Source organism: Pleurodeles waltl, chromosome 7, assembly GCF_031143425.1.
Source record: "Pleurodeles waltl isolate 20211129_DDA chromosome 7, aPleWal1.hap1.20221129, whole genome shotgun sequence".
Lineage (NCBI taxonomy): Eukaryota > Metazoa > Chordata > Amphibia > Caudata > Salamandridae > Pleurodeles > Pleurodeles waltl.
Genome location: NC_090446.1, coordinates 1349002057 through 1349022817, shown reverse-complemented (window position 1 = coordinate 1349022817; position 20761 = coordinate 1349002057). Strand labels below are relative to the sequence as shown.

The 20761-nt window shown below is 45.9% G+C and overlaps 1 protein-coding gene across 4 annotated transcripts in view; it reads left to right on the top strand.

Annotated features, from left to right (window-relative positions):
* The window catches only part of PPP6R1 (protein phosphatase 6 regulatory subunit 1), a 745577-nt gene that overhangs the window by 438613 nt on the left and 286203 nt on the right, over positions 1–20761 (top strand). For all 4 annotated transcript variants that reach the window (XM_069200760.1, XM_069200759.1, XM_069200761.1 and 1 more), the window contains 2 exons: positions 3686–3743; positions 3841–3986. In XM_069200760.1, coding sequence (XP_069056861.1) covers positions 3686–3743; positions 3841–3986 — 204 coding nt within the window. The remainder of the gene's footprint in view (positions 1–3685; positions 3744–3840; positions 3987–20761) is intronic.

Here is a 20761-nt window from a genome sequence, read left to right as displayed (position 1 = left end):
CACTACCATATAGTGCTATGCAAACACATGGAAAAGATTTGTATATTACTGTCAATCTAAACATATTGACCCTCTTACAGCATCAATACAAGACATTATATGCTATTTACTTCATTTGCAAAAATCGCATTTAGCGTTCTCTTCAATAAAAATGCATCTTGCTGCAATTTCAGCATATTTACAAAATATACAGCATAGCTCTTTATTTAGAGTTCCTGTCATTAAAGCTTTCATGGAAGGTTTGAAACGTATCATTCCAACCAGAACACCACCAGTCCGTTCTTGGAATTTAAATATAGTGCTTACGCAGCTTATGGGACCACCATTTGAGCCCATGCACTCTAGCCAAATGCAATTCTTAACATGGAAAGTTGCCTTCCTAGTGCAATTACTTCTTTAAGAAGAGTAAGTGAAATCCAAGCCTTTACTATTGAAGAACCGTTCTTCCAATTACACAAGCATAAAGTGGTACTAAGAACAAACCCAAAATTTTCTTCCTAAGGTTATATCACCATTTCATATAAATCAAACAGTAGAAATGCCAGTCTTCTTCCCACAGCGAGATTCTGTGGCAGAAAGATCTTTACATACACTAGACATCAAAAGAGCTTTAATGTACTATATAGACAGAACTAAGCCATTTAGAAAGACTAAACAAATCTTTGTAGCCTTCCAAAAACCCCATACAGGCAATCCCATATCAAAACAAGGTTTAGCAAGATGGATTGTAAGATGCATCAAAACATGCTACATTAAAGCCAAAAGACAACTCTTAGTTACTCCTAAAGCACATTCTACAAGGAAAAAGGGTGCTACAATGGCTTTCTTAGGAAATATACCAATGGCTGAAATATGTAAAGCAGCTACTTGGTCAACACCACATACATTCACTAAACACTTCCGCGTAGATGTTTTATCTCAACAACAAGCCACAGTAGGCCAAGCAGTTCTCAGAACATTATTTCAAACAACTTTAACTCCTACAGGCTAACCACCTCTATTTTTATGGGAGGACAAACTGCTTTGTAGTCTATGCACAGCATGTGTATCTACAGCTACACATGCCATTGAACGGAATATTTTACTTACCCAGTGTACATCTGTTTGTGGCATGTTCTGCTGCAGATTCACATGCACCCTCCCACCTCCCTGGGAGCCTGTAGCCATTTAAGTTACAAACATTTGTGTGTGTGTGTGTGTGTGTGTGTGTGTGTGTGTGTGTGTGTGTGTGTATATATATATATATATATAATCAGCATGGACATCACATCTTTTACCTATATACTCTATCACTCCTTCCTTACCCGCTGCGGGAAAACAATCTAACAATTGAGTCGATGCCCATGCGCAATGGAACCAAAGAAGAGGAGTCACTCTATCTTGTGATTCAAACACTTCTGCGAAGAAAAACAACTTGTAACACTCCGAGCCCAACACTAGATGGCAGGAATAATGCACAGCATGTAAATCTGCAACGGAACATGCCACGAACAGATGTACACTGGGTAAGTGACATTTTCCATATATAATATAGTTGTTGTCCATATTGTGAAAAGTCTACACTGACAATCAGAAGGGATAACGGACTGAAGTGCTGACGCTGATGTGCTGTTCATTTTATTTATGAACAAACCTTGGTATTGTTTGAATATCCGTTAAGGTTTTTAGTCTTCTATGGCTTATTAAGAACTGTTGACACTATGACAAGTACTGTGTTGTGCTTGTGCCTTAGTAAACTAGATATTCTCTTTACTCGCTAATGGATATCTATAGTGCCCACATCCGAGTGTAAGAATGATTCCATTGGTTTCCTCTCAGAGAAGGAGAAGAGGTAACTTTAGTGCTTGGATTGATGGATGCTAACTTTTAGCATTCCCTGTATTCTGTTATGGGTGTGTGTTCTAATCACCTGGAAAGCTGTTTGGTATCCAGGCTATGAATTTTCTGATTTGAAGCCCATACTTTTTAATTAGTTAATTGGTTCCATCAGTAACTAGTGTTGTGTTCTGAGCAGCTGTATTGGTTTTTGGCTGTGCAGCTCAAAATATTGACTACTTGAGTCCAACCACATAAAGCAAACAGGTTGCTTTGGCAATTTCAGGAAAGTACTGTGTGGATGTATCTTTTTTAGATCTGCTCTTATAATACTTTTCTATGCTTTCTGCTTGAGTTTTTTCGCAGTATAGTAGACTTTTTTGTTCCTTTCGTGGAGTGATGGATTTCTGCTCTCTAGACTATGATCTCCAATTATATATTTGTTGTTTTCTTGAAACATGAGTTATCTACCCAGTTATTTTTTCATTTTCTCTTGCTTGAATCCCATACAAGTGGCAAAGGTGTAGTGTTTGAAATCCTGAAAAGCCTCACACAATGGGCATTGCCTATCCTTTGCATGGGATAAATATATGCATGGTATTTCACTCGTTGAATAAGACTGTAGAAGGTCCCAGCTACAGCTGTGATGCAGCACCTAATCACTGGGTGTGTGTGAACTGCTTTTGTGAGTAGGAAAAGAACCAGTTGTATAGAAACCTTTCTCCTTGGAGTGCTTTTCTATTGGAGGTGCCCGAATACGGGGTCAAAAACGGAGCCATAGTCACCCTGCTCAGGACTAAACATGAAAATGGTACATTTTTGCTGTTGCCTGTCCCTGACAATTGTTACTTGTAGTGCCATTGGACAAAGGTACAGGCTCCATGGGATTTACATATATAGGCAGGGCCACATATTTTAATATTCTAAAGTTGTGGATTCCATTCAATTGCAAACCTCTTTACTAGCTGCCTATTGCTTTTATTATATTGTAACTTCCCCGCATTGTGATGTTAATTCATAGCAGTGGACTCTAGCACCATGTTTCCAATAGGTTTGGAATGGTATTTGCAGTCACTTAGTCCAACATATCTTGTGATTGCACTGCCTGTTTAGTTTTGGGTCTTCCAGTTGGATTCTATTAAGGTGAGGGACACGCTCCTCAGTTGTAACACCAAAGACATCGTCCTGATACTTTCAAAGGAACAATCTCACTTCTGACTTAATGCATCTTTTCAGTTTTCTTAAATTGAACTCCTACAACCCCTATGTCTTTCTTTAGTCTTTTTCCATTTTGTAATCACCTCATGGTGAAACTACTTCTAATGAGAAATTGTCTCCTTTCTAGGGGAGGCGAGTTTCAAGTTACCAAAGATTAATATCTGCCAGGATATCGTCATCCGAATGCCTCAGAGATAATTTGGATATGGTTTTTAACTCAAGACCATAGACATTCGCATTCATTCGCATTGTCTAAATTGTAACCCTTCTAATTGGTTGTTTGTTGGTAAACCATGTAATGTTAAAAGGTGTAAGTGACATTCCAGAAATTTGTCATGCAAAGCTGTGGCTACATGGATGATGTTCACATTATCCTACTATTTAAACGTTACCACTGCCACTGCTTTTTGTAGTATGAGAAAATAAATAATGGAGTAGTTTTGAAAGAAATACTGGGCAAATTTAAAAGCTCCTCCGATGTGCCACTGAGCCACAGTGGCCATGCAACCGTTTTCCCACAGTTAGCAAGAGAGATTACTCAAGTGATTTCTGATTACTGATTTCCCACTTTTGGTGACCAGCCACTGATTTCCATGTTCGCACCTTTTTCTTACTTTGTCATTTAATACTTTTTTTTTGTTTTTCTTAACAGTGCACCCTTCGATAAAACAGCCAACATTACATTTTCACTCCATGCTGACGATGACAGTGTAAGTATTAGCATGAGCTTTTCTGGTTCTCTTGAAATATTTTCAAACAGTGTGGTTTTCCTTCTGATATTTCCTTGTCCTTTCTTTCCTCCTGCAGCCAAATGCCAACCTCTTTGATATTTGCTGCAAAGAGCGGATACAGCAGTTTGATGATGAAGATGATGATGGTTCTGATGGGGAAGACATCTGGCAAGAGAAGGAAATACGTTTCTCCTCTGGTACAGTGAAGACTTCTGGTCCCAGGTCTGATAATCAATTTTGAATGATCATCCTATTATAGGAGTGGGAGCTGCATATCTGAAAACTATTGTATTCCTTCTGAAGTATTTTGCTGTGTTTGTTTGATAGTCCAGAAATGTACTCCTTCACAACAATATTTCTAATCTCACCTCCTCACGCTCATCCTTCAAAGATTTTCTTCTTTAAGTAAGATCTTTTGCATCTGGAATAACCCCAAAACACAATCCGACCTAGTCTATAAAAAAGAGTTACTGTCTAGAATTGTTGCAATAAGTCTTAATTTAACATAGACAAAACATTTTACTTACCCCAGCATCTAACCATTCACGTCAAAATATTATGGGTTTTATGGTTTACAAGATGATGTGCCACTTTATAAAGAAATATTGACAAACATACCTGCTTCTCAAAATAAATCTACTCTGTTCGACAAGGACACGGGTCACGAGGGTAGGTTAAGAAGCCGACTACTAAGGAATGAGAAAATATTAGTTCCTTTTCCTGACCGTGATCCTTTTAGCACTGTCCTGAAATTGGGGATGGGCGACCTTTTATACAAGTAGAACTAAGTAAGTGACTACTTTTTCCTAGATATTGTTGAACATTAGTTCTGACATTTTGGAGTAGATTTTCTATTGGTCCTGAGGAAGCGTCATAGGATCCGGCTGGACCATCTCAACGCGAAACATGTAGACCTGTCATCGAGTGATACCATATAGTGTTTATCCTCGTTTGTTTTGATAGAGGGTGACCATTATTTATCACCCGGACTCTCCACTCTGTTTTTAATCTTGGTCTTCATCATATAAAACTGATTAAAGCATGAGTGATATTTATTGATGAAGAACCAATTTTAATTCATTCTATTCACTCCATTTATTTTTGGGTTCTTCAAATTGGACACCTCTTTTTTCAAACTATTTTGAAGGTGCGACTATTCAAGCACCCCGGGTAAGAGCTCCCCCTTGGGGGGAGACCGTTAGGCATTGCAGTACCAGCCTAACGAGGAGCTGTCCCAATGATGAAGCCAGTCATCCATTGTGATGCATGAGGGTTCTTGCTCCTGTGTATATATATATATATATATATATATATATATATATATATATATATATATATATATACATACATATATATATATAATTGTCCACCCTGATAATTTCTCTAGATAGGAACAGTGTACTCTGATTTTCACAAAATTGAATCAAGAGTATACATACTCTCAAAGATTTGCCGCCCTTTTCAGAGCTTTGTTTAGTTTCTTGAAAGTTATACGTCAGTCAGTATAAAAATTACATATGTTGTCCTGTCCCGTTTAAAATGCAATTTACCCAGTGTCTTGTTGTTACGTGTATGTAGTGCCATTTAACATGTGTAGTAGAATTCCTTCCTTATCATGCCTACACCTAGGGCAGTCTGACTATGCAATGTGTTTGATGTGTTAAGTAACCTTGTATGTAACTTAAATGAAATCTTTAAATACTCTCAGTAGTTGATCTCTCTCTAGCCTGCTGTTAGGTCTTATGCCAGTTACTCAAAATATTTGCACAAGTCTCCCTGCATTTGCCATTAGGAATGAGTGTGAGAGAGAGTGTGCACCTAACCCATGATCTCAAAAAACTTGCCACCGTAGCTGATTTATCCCTCCTGCAATTCAAAAAGAAATTGAAGACCCATGTCTTTAAAGAGCATTGCCACCCTGAACCATAAGAAATTAAAATGTTCTACCTAGAACACACCTACCACCCTTCTCGTAACTATATATTGAAATATATTGTAGTTAAATATATATATGTTCGATGGCATGTGTAGCTGCAGATACACATGCTGTGCATTATCCTGCCATCTAGTGTTGGTCTCGGAGTGTTACGAGTTGTTTTTCTTCGAAGAAGTCTTTTCGAGTCACTGGACCAAGTGGCTCCTCCCTTTCGGCTCCATTGCGCATGGGCGTCGACTCCATCTTAGATTGTTTTCTTTCCGCCATCGGGTTCGGATGTGTTCCTCTTCGCTCCGTAATTCGAATCGGGGAAACTTAGAAAATCATCGAAATTCGTCGTTATTGTTTGCGTTCGGGACCGGTTTTTTATCATCACATCGGCACCGACTACAAGACCTCTTCGGCGGCCCTTTGGGGCTTCCGCACTTAATCGAGACCTGGTCGGCCCAACCACACCCGTCGACAAAGAACTAATGGACAGGACCCGTTTCTGTCCGAAGTGCCACGCCAAGTATCCTTACACAGACCAGCATCAGGTCTGTAACCTGTGTTTATCGCCCAAACACAGAGAGGATACTTGCGAGGCCTGCAGAGCGTTTTGATCCAAGAAGACCTTAAGAGATCGACGCGCAAGACAGTTACAGATGGCGTCGAAACAGTTGCAGCATCCCGACGCCGAGGAAGAAGAGATGCGGATATCCATCCAAGGTTCTGACTCGTATGAATCTGACGGAGATCGACTACCGACGGCGGCACAAAAAGTGAGTACACCTGCCCCGTCCCACACCCAAGGTCAGGTCAAGAAACAAAAGGCCTCGGGGACGCCACTGCCGGAAGGCCATGGCTCAGCCCACAGAAAGGACGGTGACCAAGTAACATCGGCACCGGAAAAGGCCAAATCAGTGCCGAAGACTTCCGACTCCGGTCGAGAAACCGGCACCGAAAAGAGTCTGCATCGAATCGAGTAAACCTCGAAAAAGCCACTTTGAGCCGAAACCAACAATCTCTATCGGGGTTTTGATACTGAAAACACCGGCTTCGGAGCCGAAAAAGGCGTCCTACACGGAAGAGCAGGGGCTCTCTCTACAGCTCAAAGAAAAGCACAGATTTGAGCAGGAACTGGATCTAGAAGAGTATGATCAAACTCAGCAAAGGCTAGAAATCCAGAAACTTACGGGGAAGATACAAACTATCCCTCCCTCAAGTCCAAAAGAAAACTGACTTTTCACGAGACAAAGATGCGGCCAAAGTGGTTAGACAAAGATCACCACTACCACAGTTCTCACCACAAACGTCCCCACTTCAATCTCCACAGTTGTCACCAGTGGGTACACCAATGGCACAGTCACCCACACATACTGGGATGACTCAAGATGATGCGGACCCCTGGGATCTATACGACCCACCAGTTTCGGACAATAGTACAGAGTGTTATCCGACAAAACCTTCGCCAACAGAGGACAGTACGTCCTACACACAGGTACTGACTAGAGCAGCAACATTTCACAATGTAACAATGCACTCAGAACCAGTGGAAGACGACTTCCTGTTTAACACTCTGGCATCCACGCATGCATTGTATCAAAGCCTGCCAATGTTACCGGGCATGCTTAAACATTCACAACAGGTTTTCCAAGAACCAGTGAAAGGGAGAGCAATCACGCCAAGGGTTGAGGAAAAAATATAAACCGCCCCCGTCGGACCCTGTGTTTATTACACAACAGCTCCCTCCGGACTCAGTGGTTGTGGGGGCTGCAAGAAAACGGGCTAACTCGGTCATCAGGGGATGCGCCACCCCCTGATAAGGAAAGTCATAAATTTGACACGGCTGGGAAAAGAGTGGCATCGCAGGCAGCCAATCATGGCGAATCGCCAACTCACAAGCCCTCCTTGCCCGATACGACCGAGCACATTGGGACGAGATGCAAGACATCATCCAGCACCTCCCTCAAGAGCATCAAAACGTGCCCAACAAGTGGTTGAAGAGGGACAGGCCATATCAAATAACCAGATCCGCTCTGCAATAGACTCTACTGATACAGCGGCACGAACTGTAAATACAGCAGTAACAATTGGGAGGCATGCATGGCTGCGAAGTTCTGGGTTTAAACCAGAGATACAGCAAGCGGTACTGAATATGCCTTTTAACCGCTTCTATGCCTTGGACGAGATGATCTCGTCCAAGGCTACAGTTCCCCTGTGCCTTGGACGAGATCATCTCGTCCAAGGCACAGGTTAATTGGGGGAGTGCTAGCGCGCCCCCCCCGTGCACCCCCCTCCCCCCCATGGCGGGGATGGAAGGGGAACACATTCCCCTTCCACCCAAACCCCCCCCCACCTGTGACGTCCGCGAGCGTGCGCTGATTTGTCACAGGGGCCTCCCCAATCGCGCTAGGCAAGGGTCGCTCCCCTTGGGGGAAAATTATATTTAGGCCATTTCTGCCCCCCTTGGGGGCAGATTGGCCTATTTTGATGAGGCCAATCTGCCCCCAAGGGGGGCAGAAACCACTAGACACCAGGGAGTTTTTTCTTTGCGTGAATTTGACGCAAGGGGAGCGACCCCTTAGGCAAGGGTCGCTCCCTGGGGGGGCAAATTTATTTTAGGCCATTTCTGCCCCCCCCGGGGGCAGATCGGCCTATTATTAGGCCGATCTGCCCCCAGGTGGGGCAGAAACCTCTAGGCGCCAGGGCAATTTATTTTATTTTTTTTGTTTTTTGTTTGTTTGTTTTTTTTAGAGATGGGGAGCGACCCATCAGGCTAGGGTCGCTCCCCAGGGGGGCAAATTGTATTTAGACCATTTCTGCCCCCCTGGGGGCAGATTGGCCGATTTAGGTCAGATTGGCCGATTTTAAGTCAATCTGCCCCCAAGGGGGCAGAAACGACTAGGCACCTGGGATTTGTTTTTTGGCGCCAATGTCACGCAGGGGGAGCGACCCCGTTGTGTTGTGTCCACGTTGTGTTTTGGGCCATTTCCTTTCGTGGGCGCTAGGCCTACCCACAGAAGTGAGGTACCATTTTTATCGAGAGACTTAGGGGAACGCTGGGTGGAAGGAAATTTGTGGCTCCTCTCAGATTCCAGAACTTTCTGTCACCGAAATGAGAGGAAAAAGTGTTTTTTTGGCCAAATTTTGATGTTTGCAAAGGATTCTGGGTAACATAACCTGGTCAGAGCCCCGCAAGTCACCCCATCTTGGATTCCCCTGGGTTTCTAGTTTTCAAAAATGCACTGGTTTGCTAGGTTTCCCCAGGTGCCGGCTGAGCTACAGGCCAAAATCTACAGGTAGGCACTGCTTTTTATAAAAAAAATATGTTGTGTCCACGTTGTGTTTTGGGCCATTTCCTTTCGTGGGCGCTAGGCCTACCCACAGAAGTGAGGTATCATTTTTATCGGGAGACTTGGGGGAACGCTGGGTGGAAGGAAATTTGTGGCTCCTCTCAGATTCCAGAACTTTCTGCCACAGAAATGTGAGGAACATGTGTTTTTTTTTGCCAAATTTTGAGGTTTGCAAAGGATTCTGGGTAACAGAACCTGGTACGAGCCCCGCAAGTCACCCCTCCTTGGATTCCCCTAGGTCTCTAGTTTTCAGAAATGCACAGGTTTGGTAGGTTTCCCTAGGTGCCGGCTGAGCTAGAGGCCAAAATCTACAGGTAGGCACTTTGCAAAAAACACCTCTGTTTTCTTCCAAAAATTTGGATGTGTCCACGTTGCGCTTTGGGGCGTTTCCTGTCGCGGGCGCTAGGCCTACCCACACAAGTGAGGTATCATTTTTATCGGGAGACTTGGGGGAACGCTGGGTGGAAGGAAATTAGTGGCTCATCTCAGATTCCAGAACTTTCTGCCACAGAAATGTGAGGAACATGTGTTTTTTTAGCCACATTTTGAGGTTTGCAAAGGATTCTGGGTAACAGAACCTGGTCCGAGCCCCGCAAGTCACCCCATCTTGGATTCCCCTAGGTCTCTAGTTTTAAGAAATGCACAGGTTTGGCAGGTTTCCCTAGGTGCCAGCTGAGCTAGAGGCCAAAATCTACAGGTAGGCACTTCGCAAAAAACACCTCTGTTTTCTTTCAAAAAATTGGATGTGTCCACGTTGCGCTTTGGGGCGTTTCCTGTCGCGGGCGCTAGGCCTAGCCACACAAGTGAGGTATCTTTTTTTTATCGGGAGACTTGGGGGAACATAGATTAGCAAAACAAGTGTTATTGCCCCTTGTCTTTCTCTACATTTTTTCCTTCCAAATATAGGAGAGTGTGTAAAAAAGACATCTATTTGAGAAATGCCCTGTAATTCACATGCTAGTATGGTCACCCCGGAATTCAGAGATGTGCAAATAACCACTGCTCCTCAACACCTTATCTTGTGCCCTTTTTGGAAATACAAAGGCTTTCTTGATAGCAATTTTTTACTCTTTATATTTCAGCAAATGAATTGCTGTATACCCGGTATAGAATGAAAACGCACTGCAGGGTGCAGCTCATTTATTGGCTCTGGGTTCCTTGGGTTCTTGATGAACCTACAAGCCCTATATATCCCCGCAACCAAAGGAGTCCAGCAGACGTAACGGTATATTGCTTTCGATAATCTGACATTGCAGGGAAAAGTTACAGAGTAAAACGTAGAGAAACATTTATGTTTTTTTCACCTCAATTTCAATATGTTTCTTTTTCAGTTGTTATTTTCTGTAGGAAACCCTTGTAGGATCTCCACAAATGACCCCTTGCTGAATTCAGAATTTTGTCTACTTTTCAGAAATGTTTAGGTTTCTGGGATCCAGCATTGGTTTCATGCCCATTGTTGTCACTGACTGGAAGGAGGCTGAAAGCACAAAAATTAGCAAAAATGGGGTATGTCCCAGTAAAATGCCACAATTGTGTTGAAAAATTGGGTTTTCTGATTCAAGTCTGCCTGTTCCTGAAAGCTGGGAAGCTGCTGAGTTTAGCACCGCAAACCCTTTGTTGATGCCATTTTCAGGGGAAAAACCACAAGCCTTCTTCTGCAGCCACTTTTTCCAATTTTTTTTGAAAAAAACGAAATTTTCCCTGTATTTTGGCCAATTTTTTGGCCTCCTTCAGGGGGACCCACAAAGTCTGGGTACCTCTAGAATCCCAAGGATGTTGGAAAAAAAGGACGCAAATTTGGCTTGGTTAGCTTATGTGGACAAAAAGTTATGAGGGCCTAAGCGCGAACTGCCCCAAATAGGCAAAAAAAGGCCTGGCACAGGAGGGGGAAAAGGCCTGGCAGCGAAGGGGTTAATCAACAGCAACTATTCGGCCCACAAGTGGGAACCGCAATTGAAAAAATGAAGGAGGACACGGCCAAAGCCATGGACGTGCTCTACTCCTCTCAATACAGGGGAACATTGAGGAAACCACAATTTAGGGGAGGGTTTAGACAGCAACCATCAAAACCATCTACCTCCCAAACAAAACCCACTTACCAATTTCAGTACCAGAGAGGGGGGTTTCGTGGTTCCTACAGAGGACAGTTCCCAAGAGGAAAAGGGAAATTCCAGCCTACCAAGCAGACCCCTGGTAGCAAGCAGTGACTTCAATGTCACACTTCCCCAACACACATAACCAGTGGGGGGGAGATTAACGAAATAACACCACAATTGGACACAAATTACCACAGACACCTGGGTTCTATCAATTATCCAACATGGTTACTGCATAGAGTTCACAAGATTCCCTCCAGATGTTCCCCCAAGAACGCACAGAATGTCAATACAACACTTAAACCTATTACACATATAAGTCCAAGCACTACTAGCAAAATAAGCCATAGAACTGGTACCTTATCACCAGAGAGGAACAGGGGTTTACTCCCTGTATTTCCTCATCCCAAAGAAACACAAAACGTTAAGTCCTATTTTAGATCTCAGAACACTGAATCTCTTCATCAAATCAGATCATTTCCACATGGTAACACTACAGGATGTAGTCCCTTTACTAAAACAAGGGGAATACATGATAACTCTGGATCTAAAGGATGCGTATTTTCACATACCCACCCATCCATCCATCTCACAGGAAATACCTCAGGTTTGTAATACAAGGCAAACATTACCAATTCAAAGTGTTGCCATTTGGAAAAACAACGGCCCCCAGAGTATTTACAAAATGCCTAGCCGTAGTAGCAGCTCATATAAGGAGAAATCACATGCACGTATTCCCGTATCTAGACTATTGGCTAATAAAAGCCAACAACCATGTCAAAATCACACGCAATATGTAATAGATACTCTGCACAAACTAGGGTTTTCTATAAATTACCAAAAATCCCATTTTAAACCATCCCAAATGCAACAATACTTGGGAGCAACACTCAACACGCAAAGAGCAATTGCCACTCCAAGTCCACAGAGTCCAGTCGTTTCAAAATATAAAATCAAGCATGCAATCAAACCAACAATATACAGTCAGGTTTGTGATGAAACTACTAGGCATGATGTCCTCATGCATAGCTATTGTCCCAAATGCAAGACTACACATGCAGGCCTTACAACAGTGCCTAGCAAAACAATGGACGCAGGCACAGGGTCAACTCCAAGATCTAGTGTTGATAGACCGCCAAACACACACTTCGCTTTAATGGTGGAACCATGTAAATTTAAACAAAGGGCGGCCTTTTCAAGACCCAGTACCTCACGCCATTATCACAACGGACACCTCCATGATTGGGTGGGGAGCACACCTCAACAGTCACAGCATGCAAGGTCAATGGGACAATCAGCAAAAACAACTTCACATAAATCATTTAGTACTGCTAGCAGTCTTTCTAGCACTAAAAGCCTTTCAGCCCCGTATAGCCCACAAACATATCCTTGTCAAGACAGACAATATGACAACAATGTATTTTTTAAACAAACAAGGGGGGACACACTCGTCACAACTGTGTATCCTAGCGCAATTCACAACAACATTCACCTGATAGCACAATATATACCAGGCATTCACAATCGGCTAGCCGACAATCTCAGTTGAGATCACCAACAGTCTCACGAAATACATCCCCAAATTCTAAAAGATCACTTCTACCACTGGGGGACACCAATCATAGATCTGTTTGCAACAAAAGAAAACGTAAAATGCCAAAGCTTTGCGTCCAGATACCCACACCCTCAGTCCAAGGGCATTGCTCTATGTATCAGCTGGTCAGGGATATTTGCTTACGCTTTTCCCACTCTCCCGCTCATTCCTTTTCTGGTCAACAAAATGAGTCAAAACAAACTAATACTCATAGCACCAACGTGGGCTCGCCAACCGTGGTACACCACACTGTTGGACTTCTCAGTAGTACCACACATCAAACTACCAAACAGACCAGATCTGTTAACGCAACACAAACAACAGATCAGACACCTGAATCCAGCATCGCTCAACCTAGCAATCTGGCTCCTGAAATCTTAGAATTTGGATACCTAATACTTTCCAAAGAGTGTATGGAGGTCATTAAACAAGCAAGAAAACCCACAACAAGGCATTATGCTAATAAATGGAAAAGGTTTGTTTTCTACTGCCAGGCTAATCAAATTACGCCGCTAAACGCCTCCATACAAAACATTGTAAGTTATTTACTACACTTACAAAAAGCAAATCTTGCTTTTTCTTCCATTAAAATCCATCTCGCTGCAATATCTGCTTATTTGCAGATTACACATACAAAATTGCTTTGTAGAATCCCAGTTATCAAAGCCTTTATGGAGGGACTAAAAAGAATCATATCCCCAAGAACACCACCAGTACCTTCGTGGAATCTTAATATTGTACTAACACCACTCATGGGTCCACCTTTTGAACCCATGCATTCTTGTCAAATCCAATTCTTGACTTGGAAAGTAGCCTTTCTAATAGCCATCACTTCTCTACAAAGAGTTAGCGAAATACAGGCATTTACTATCCAAGAACCCTTTATTCAGATACATAAACATAAAGTGGTTCTCCGTACAAATCCAACATTTTTCCCAAAAGTCATATCACCGTTTCATCTAAACCAAACTGTGGAACTTCCAGTCTTCTTTCCACAACCAGAATCCATAGCAGAAAGGGCACTGACATTGACAGAACAAAACAATTTCGGAAAACAAAACAATTATTCGTAGCTTTCCAAAAACCTCACGCATGTAACCCTATATCCAAACAGGGCATTGCCAGATGGATAGTCAAATGTATTCAGACCTGTTACCTTAAAGCTAAGAGAGAATTACCCATTACTCCAAGGGCACATTCCACTAGGAAAAAAGGCGCCACAATGGCTTTTCTTGGAAATATACCAATGACAGAAATTTGTAAGGCAGCCATCTGGTCTACGCCCCATACATTCACTAAGCATTACTGTGTAGATGTGTTGGCAACACAACAAGCCACAGTAGGACAGGCTGTACTGAGAACATTATTTCAGACAACTTTAACTCCTACAGGCTGACCACCGCTTTTGGGGAGATTACTGCTTTGTAGTCTATGCACAGCATGTGTATCTGCAGCTACACATGCCATCGACCAGAAAATGTCACTTACACAGTGTACATCTGTTCGTGGCATGTTGCGCTGCAGATTCACATGCGCCCTCCCACCTCCCTGGGAGCCTGTAGCCGTTTTAGTTGCATGTAAATTGTAAATATGTAAATAAACATTCCTTTGATACACAATATGTACATACATTCCTACTCCATTGCATGGGCACCTCTAGTATTCTTACTTTACCAACTCCTACCTTACCCTCTGCGGGGAAAACAATCTAAGATGGAGTTGACGCCCATGCGCAATGGAGCCGAAAGAGAGGAGCCACTCGGTCCCGTGACTCGAAAATAATTCTTCGAAAAAAAACAACTTGTAACACTCCGAGCCCAACACTAGATGGAAGGATAATGCACAGCATGTGAACCTGGTAAGTGACATTTTCCATATATTGTAATTTTTAAAGTAGTTCTTATATTATACTTTAACCATAACCACTCCTAAACTCTAAAAACCCCTTACCTAAACTCCACCAACCATCATCCACCAATATTTGCATTATAAATGTAATATGATGTAATTTACCCCAATGTAAGTTACCATCTTGTTGAGGTAAGTGAGTTGTAGTGCTTGTGATGTAATGGTCACTTCTACTTGGGTGCATTGTACAAACAAGCATTTGTAATGGAATAGGTCTCACATTTGCTTGAATTGGAGCTATTGGCATTTCAAATTCATAACTGGATTTTTTTTGGACACATGAATAGGTCAACACTTCTTCATAATTATGTATTTTCCTGCCATATAATTCCAATGGCCCTGCATATAACTAAAGCACTTCCAGAAGAGGAAAGGAAGGTTGAGAAGAGGAGGGAAGTAAGGTTGAGAAGAGGAGGGAAGTAAGGTTGAGAAGAGGAGGGAAGTAAGGTTGAGAAGAGGAGGGAAGTAAGGTTGAGAAGAGGAGGGAAGTAAGGTTGAGAAGAGGAGGGAAGTAAGGTTGAGAAGAGGAGGGAAGTAAGGTTGAGAAGAGGAGGGAGGGAAGGAAGGTTGAGAAGGGGAGGGAAGGAAGGTTGAGAAGAGGAGGGAAGGAAGGTTGAGAAGAGGAGGGAAGGAAGGTTGAGAAGAGGAGGGAAGGAAGGTTGAGAAGAGGAGGGAAGGAAGGTTGAGAAGAGGAGGGAAGGAAGGTTGAGAAGAGGAGGGAAGGAAGGTTGAGAAGAGGAGGGAAGGAAGGTTGAGAAGAGGAGGGAAGGAAGGTTGAGAAGAGGAGGGAAGGAAGGTTGAGAAGAGGAGGGAAGGAAGGTTGAGAAGAGGAGGGAAGGAAGGTTGAGAAGAGGAGGGAAGGAAGGTTGAGAAGAGGAGGGAAGGAAGGTTGAGAAGAGGAGGGAAGGAAGGTTGAGAAGAGGAGGGAAGGAAGGTTGAGAAGAGGAGGGAAGGAAGGTTGAGAAGAGGAGGGAAGGAAGGTTGAGAAGAGGAGGGAAGGAAGGTTGAGAAGAGGAGGGAAGGAAGGTTGAGAAGAGGAGGGAAGGAAGGTTGAGAAGAGGAGGGAAGGAAGGTTGAGAAGAGGAGGGAGGGAGGGAAGGTTGGGAAGAGGGAGGGAGGGAGGGAAGGTTGGGAAGAGGGAGGGAGGGAGGGAAGGTTGGGAAGAGGGAGGGAGGGAGGGAAGGAAGGTTGGGAAGAGGGAGGGAGGGAGGGAAGGAAGGTAGGTTGAGAAGAGGAGGGAGGGAGGGAAGGAAGGTAGGTTGAGAAGAGGAGGGAGGGAGGGAAGGAAGGTAGGTTGAGGAGGGAGGGAGGGAAGGAAGGTAGGTTGAGAAGAGGAGGGAGGGAGGGAAGGAGGGAAGGAAGGTTGAGAAGAGGAGGGAGGGAGGGAAGGAGGGAAGGAAGGTTGAGAAGAGGAGGGAGGGAGGGAAGGAAGGTTGAGAAGAGGAGGGAGGGAGGGAGGGAGGGAGGGAAGGAAGGAAGGAAGGTTGAGAAGAGGAGGGAGGGAGGGAAGGAAGGAAGGAAGGAAGGAAGGAAGGTTGAGAAGAGGAGGGAGGGAGGGAAGGAAGGTTGAGAAGAGGAGGGAGGGAGGGAAGGAAGGTTGAGAAGAGGAGGGAGGGAGGGAGGGAGGGAAGGAAGGAAGGAAGGTTGAGAAGAGGAGGGAGGGAGGGAGGGAAGGAAGGTTGAGAAGAAGAGGAGGGAGGAAGGAAGGTTGAGAAGAGGAGGGAGGGAGGGAAGGAAGGTTGAGAAGAGGAGGGAGGGAGGGAAGGAAGGTTGAGAAGAGGAGGGAGGGAGGGAAGGAAGGTTGAGAAGAGGGAGGGAGGGAGGGAAGGAAGGAAGGTTGAGAAGAGGGAGGGAGGGAAGGAAGGTTGAGAAGAAAGGTTGAGAAGAGGGAGGGAGGGGGAGGGAGGGAAGGAAGGTTGAGAAGAGGGAGGGAGGGAGGGAAGGAAGGTTGAGAAGAGGGAGGGAGGGAGGGAAGGAAGGTTGAGAAGAGGAGGGAGGGAGGGAGGGAAGGAAGGTTGAGAAGAGGAGGGAGGGAGGGAGGAAGGTTAAGAAGAGGAGGTAGGGAGGGAAGGAAGGTTGAGAAGAAGAAGAAGAAGAAGAAGAAGAGGAAGGAGGGAGGGAGGGAGGGAAGGAAGGTTGAGAAGAGGAGGGAGGGAAGGAAGGTTGAGAAGAGGAGGGAGGGAGGGAGGGAGGGAAGGAAGGTTGAGAAGAGGAGGGAGGGAGGGAAGGAAGGTTGAGAAGAGGAGGGAGGGAAGGAAGGTTGAGAAGAGGAGGGAGGGAGGGAGGGAAGGAAAAGAGGAGGGAAGGAAGGAAGGAAGAGAAGAAGAGGGAGGGAGGGAAGGAAGGAAGAGAAGAAGAGGAGGGAGGGAAGGAAGGAAGAGAAGAGAAGAGAAGAGAAGAGAAGAGGAGGGAGGGAGGGAAGGAAGGTTGAGAAGAAGAGGAGGGAGGGAAGGAAGGTTGAGAAGAAGAGGAGGGAGGGAAGGAAGGTTGAGAAGAAGAGGAGGGAGGGAAGGAAGGAAGGTTGAGAAGAGGAGGGAGGGAGGGAAGGAAGGTTGAGAAGAATAGGAGGGAGGGAGGGAAGGAAGGTTGAGAAGAAGAAGAAGAAGAAGAGGAGGGAGGGAGGGAGGGAAGGTTGAGAAGAAGAGGAGGGAAGCAAGGTTGAGAAGAGGAGGGAAGGAAGGTTGAGAAGAAGAGGAGGGAAGGAAGGTTGAGAAGAAGAGGAGGGAAGGAAGGTTGAGAAGAAGAGGAGGGAAGGAAGGTTGAGAAGAAGAAGAGGAGGGAGGGAAGGTTGAGAAGAAGAAGAGGAGGGAGGGAAGGTTGAGAAGAAGAGGAGGGAGGGAAGGTTGAGAAGAAGAGGAGGGAGGGAAGGTTGAGAAGAAGAAGAAGAGGAGGGAGGGAAGGAAGGTTGAGAAGAAGAAGAAGAAGAAGAAGAAGAAGAAGAGGGAGGGAAGGAAGGAAGGTTGAGAAGAAGAAGAAGAAGAGGAGGGAAGGAAGGTTGAGAAGAAGAAGAAGAGGAGGGAGGGAAGGAAGGTTGAGCAGAAGAAGAGGAGGGAAGGAAGGAAGGTTGAGCAGAAGAAGAGGAGGGAAGGAAGGAAGGTTGAGCAGAAGAAGAGGAGGGAGGGAAGGAAGGTTGAGAAGAAGAAGAGGAGGGAGGGAAGGTTGAGAAGAAGAAGAGGAGGGAGGGAAGGTTGAGAAGAAGAGGAGGGAAGGAAGGTTGAGAAGAAGAGGAGGGAAGGAAGGTTGAGAAGAAGAAGAAGAAGAAGAAGAAGAGGAGGGAGGGAAGGAAGGAAGGTTGAGAAGAAGAGGAGGGAAGGAAGGTTAAGAAGAAGAAGAAGAAGAAGAGGAGGGAGGGAAGGAAGGAAGGTTGAGAAGAGGAGGGAAGGAAGGAAGGTTGAGAAGAAGAAGAGGAGGGAAGGAAGGAAGGTTGAGAAGAAGAAGAGGAGGGAGGGAGGAGGAAGGAGAGAGAGGAGGGAAGGAAGGATGAGAGAAGAGGAGGGAGGGAAGGAAGGCTGAGAAGAGAGGAGGGAGGAAGGATGGAAGGAAGAGAGGGAGGGAAGGAAGGGAGAGAGGAGGGAGGAAGGAAGGCTGAGAAGAGGAGGAGGGAGGGAAGGAAGGTTGAGAAGAGGAGGGAGGGAGGGAAGGAAGGTTGAGAAGAGGGAGGGAGGGAAGGAAGGAAGGTTGAGAAGAGGGAGGGAGGGAAGGAAGGAAGGTTGAGAAGAGGAGGGAGGGAAGGAAGGAAGGAAGGTTGAGAAGAGGAGGGGAGGGAAGGAAGGAAGGAGGGTGAGAAGAGGAGGGAGGGAGGAAGGAAGGAAGGTTGAGAAGAGGAGGGAGGGAAGGAAGTTGAGAAGAGGAGGGAGGGGGAGGGAGGAAGGTTGAGAAGAAGAAGAAGAAGAAGAGGAGGGGAGGAAGGAGGTGAGAAGAAGAAGAAGAAGAAGAGGAGGGAGGGAGGGAAGGAAGGTTGAGAAGAGGGAGGGAGGAGGTTGAGAAGAGAAGAAGAAGAAGAAGAAGAAGAAGAAGAGGGAGGAAGGAGAAGGTTGAGAGAGAAGAGGAGGGAAGGTTGAGAAGAGGAGGGAGGGAAGGTTGAGAAGAGAGGAGGAAGGTTGAAGAGAGGAGGGAGGGAAGGTTGAGAAGAAGAAGAAGAGGAGGAGGAGGGAGGGAAGGTTGAGAAGAAGAAGAAGAGGAGGGAGGGAAGGTTGAGAAGAAGAAGAGAGGAGGAGGGAAGGTTGAGAAGAAGAAGAAGAGGGAGGGAAGGAAGGAAGGTTGAGAAGAAGAAGAGGAGGGGGAGGGAAGGAAGGATGAGAAGGAGGGAGGGAGGGAAGGAAAGGAGAAGGAAAGGAAGGCTGAGAAGAAGAGGAGGGAGGGAAGGAAGGTTGAGAAGAGGAGGGAGGGAAGGAAGGAAGGTTGAGAAGAGGAGGGAGGGAGGGAAGGAAGGAAGGTTGAGGAGGGAAGGAAGGTTGAGAAGAGGAGGGAGGGAGGAGGGAGGAAGGGAAGGTTGAGAAGAGGAGGGAGGGAAGAAGGAAGGTTGAGAAGAGGAGGGAGGGAAAGAAGGAAGGTTGAGAAGAGGAGGGAGGGAAGGAAGGTTGAGAAGAGGAGGAGGGAGGGAGGGAGGAAGGTTGAGAAGAGAAGAAGAAGAGGAGGGAAGGAAGGTTGAGAAGAGGAGGGAGGGAGGAAGGTTGAGAAGAGGGGGAGGGAGGGAGGGAGGAAGGTGAGAGGAGGGAGGGAAGGAAGGTGAGAAGAGGAGGGAGGGAGGGAAGGATTGAGTTGAGAAGGGAGGGAGGAGGTGAGAAGGAGAGGAGGGAGGAAGGTTGGAAGGGAGGTTGAGAAGATGAGAAGAGGAGGGGAGGGAGGAAGGTTGAGAAGAGGAGGGAGGGAGGGAAGGAAGGTTGAGAAGAAGAAGAGGAGGGAGGGTAGGAAGTTGAGAAGAAGAGAGGGAGGGAGAGGAAGGTTGAGAAGAAGAAGAGGAGGAAGGGAAGGAAGAGGAAGAAGTTGAGGAGGAGGAGGGAGAGGTTGGAGAGGTTGTGAGAGAGGGAGGGAGGAGTTGAGAAGAGGGAGGGAAGGAAGGTGAGAAGGGAGGAGGAAGGTGAGAGAGGGAGGGAAGGAAGGTGAGAGAGGAGGAAGGAAGGTTGTGAGAGAGGAGGAGGGAAGGAAGGTTGAGAAGAGGAGGGAGGGAAGGAAGGTTGAGGATGAGGAGGGAGGGAAGGAAGGTTGAGAAGAGGAGGGAGGGAGGGAAGGAAGGTTGGAGAAGAGGAGGGAGGGAGGAAGGTTGAGAAGAGGAGGGAGGGAGGAAGGTTGAGAAGAGAGGGAAGGTTGAGGGAGGTGAGGGAAGGAAGGTTGAGAAGAGGAGGGAGGGAGGGAAGGAAGGTTGAGAAGGAGGAGGGAGGAAGGAAGGTTGAGAGGAGGAGGAGGGAGGGAAGGAAGGTTGAGAAGAGGAGGGAGGAAGGTTGAGAAGGAGGGAGGGAAGGAAGGTTGAGAAGAGGAGGGAAGGAAGGTTGAGAAGAGGAGGAGGGTTGAGGAGAGGAGGAGGGAGGGAGGAAGGAAGGTTGAAGAGGAGGAGGAAGTTGGAAGAGGAGGGAAGGAAGGTTGAGAAGAGGAGGGAAGGAAGGTTGAGAAGAGGAGGGAAGGAAGGTTGAGAAGAGGAGGGAAGGAAGGTTGAGAAGAGGGAGAGGGAGGGAGGAGGAGGAAGGTTGAGAAGAGGAGGGAAGGAAGGTTGAGAAGAGGAGGGAAGGAAGGTTGAGAAGAGGAGGGAAGGAAGGTTGAGAAGAGGAGGGAGGGAGGAAGGTTGAGAAGAGGAGGGAGGAAGGTTGAGAAGAGGGAGGGAGGGAGGGAAGGTGGAGAGGAGGAGGAAGGAAGGTTGAGAAGAGGAGGGAGGAGGAGGGAAGGAGGGAAGGAAGGTTGAGAAGAGGAGGGAGGGAGGGAAGGAAGGTTGAGAAGAGGAGGGAGGGAGAGGGAGGGAAGGAAGGTTGAGAAGAGGAGGGAGGGAGGGAAGGAAGGTTGAGAAGAGGAGGGAGGGAGGGAGAGGAAGGAAGGTTGAGAAGAGAGGAGGGAGGGAGGGGAGGGAGGGAAGGAAGGAAGGTTGAGAAGAGGAGGGAGGGAGAGGGAAGGAAGGTTGAGAAGATGAGGGAGGGAGG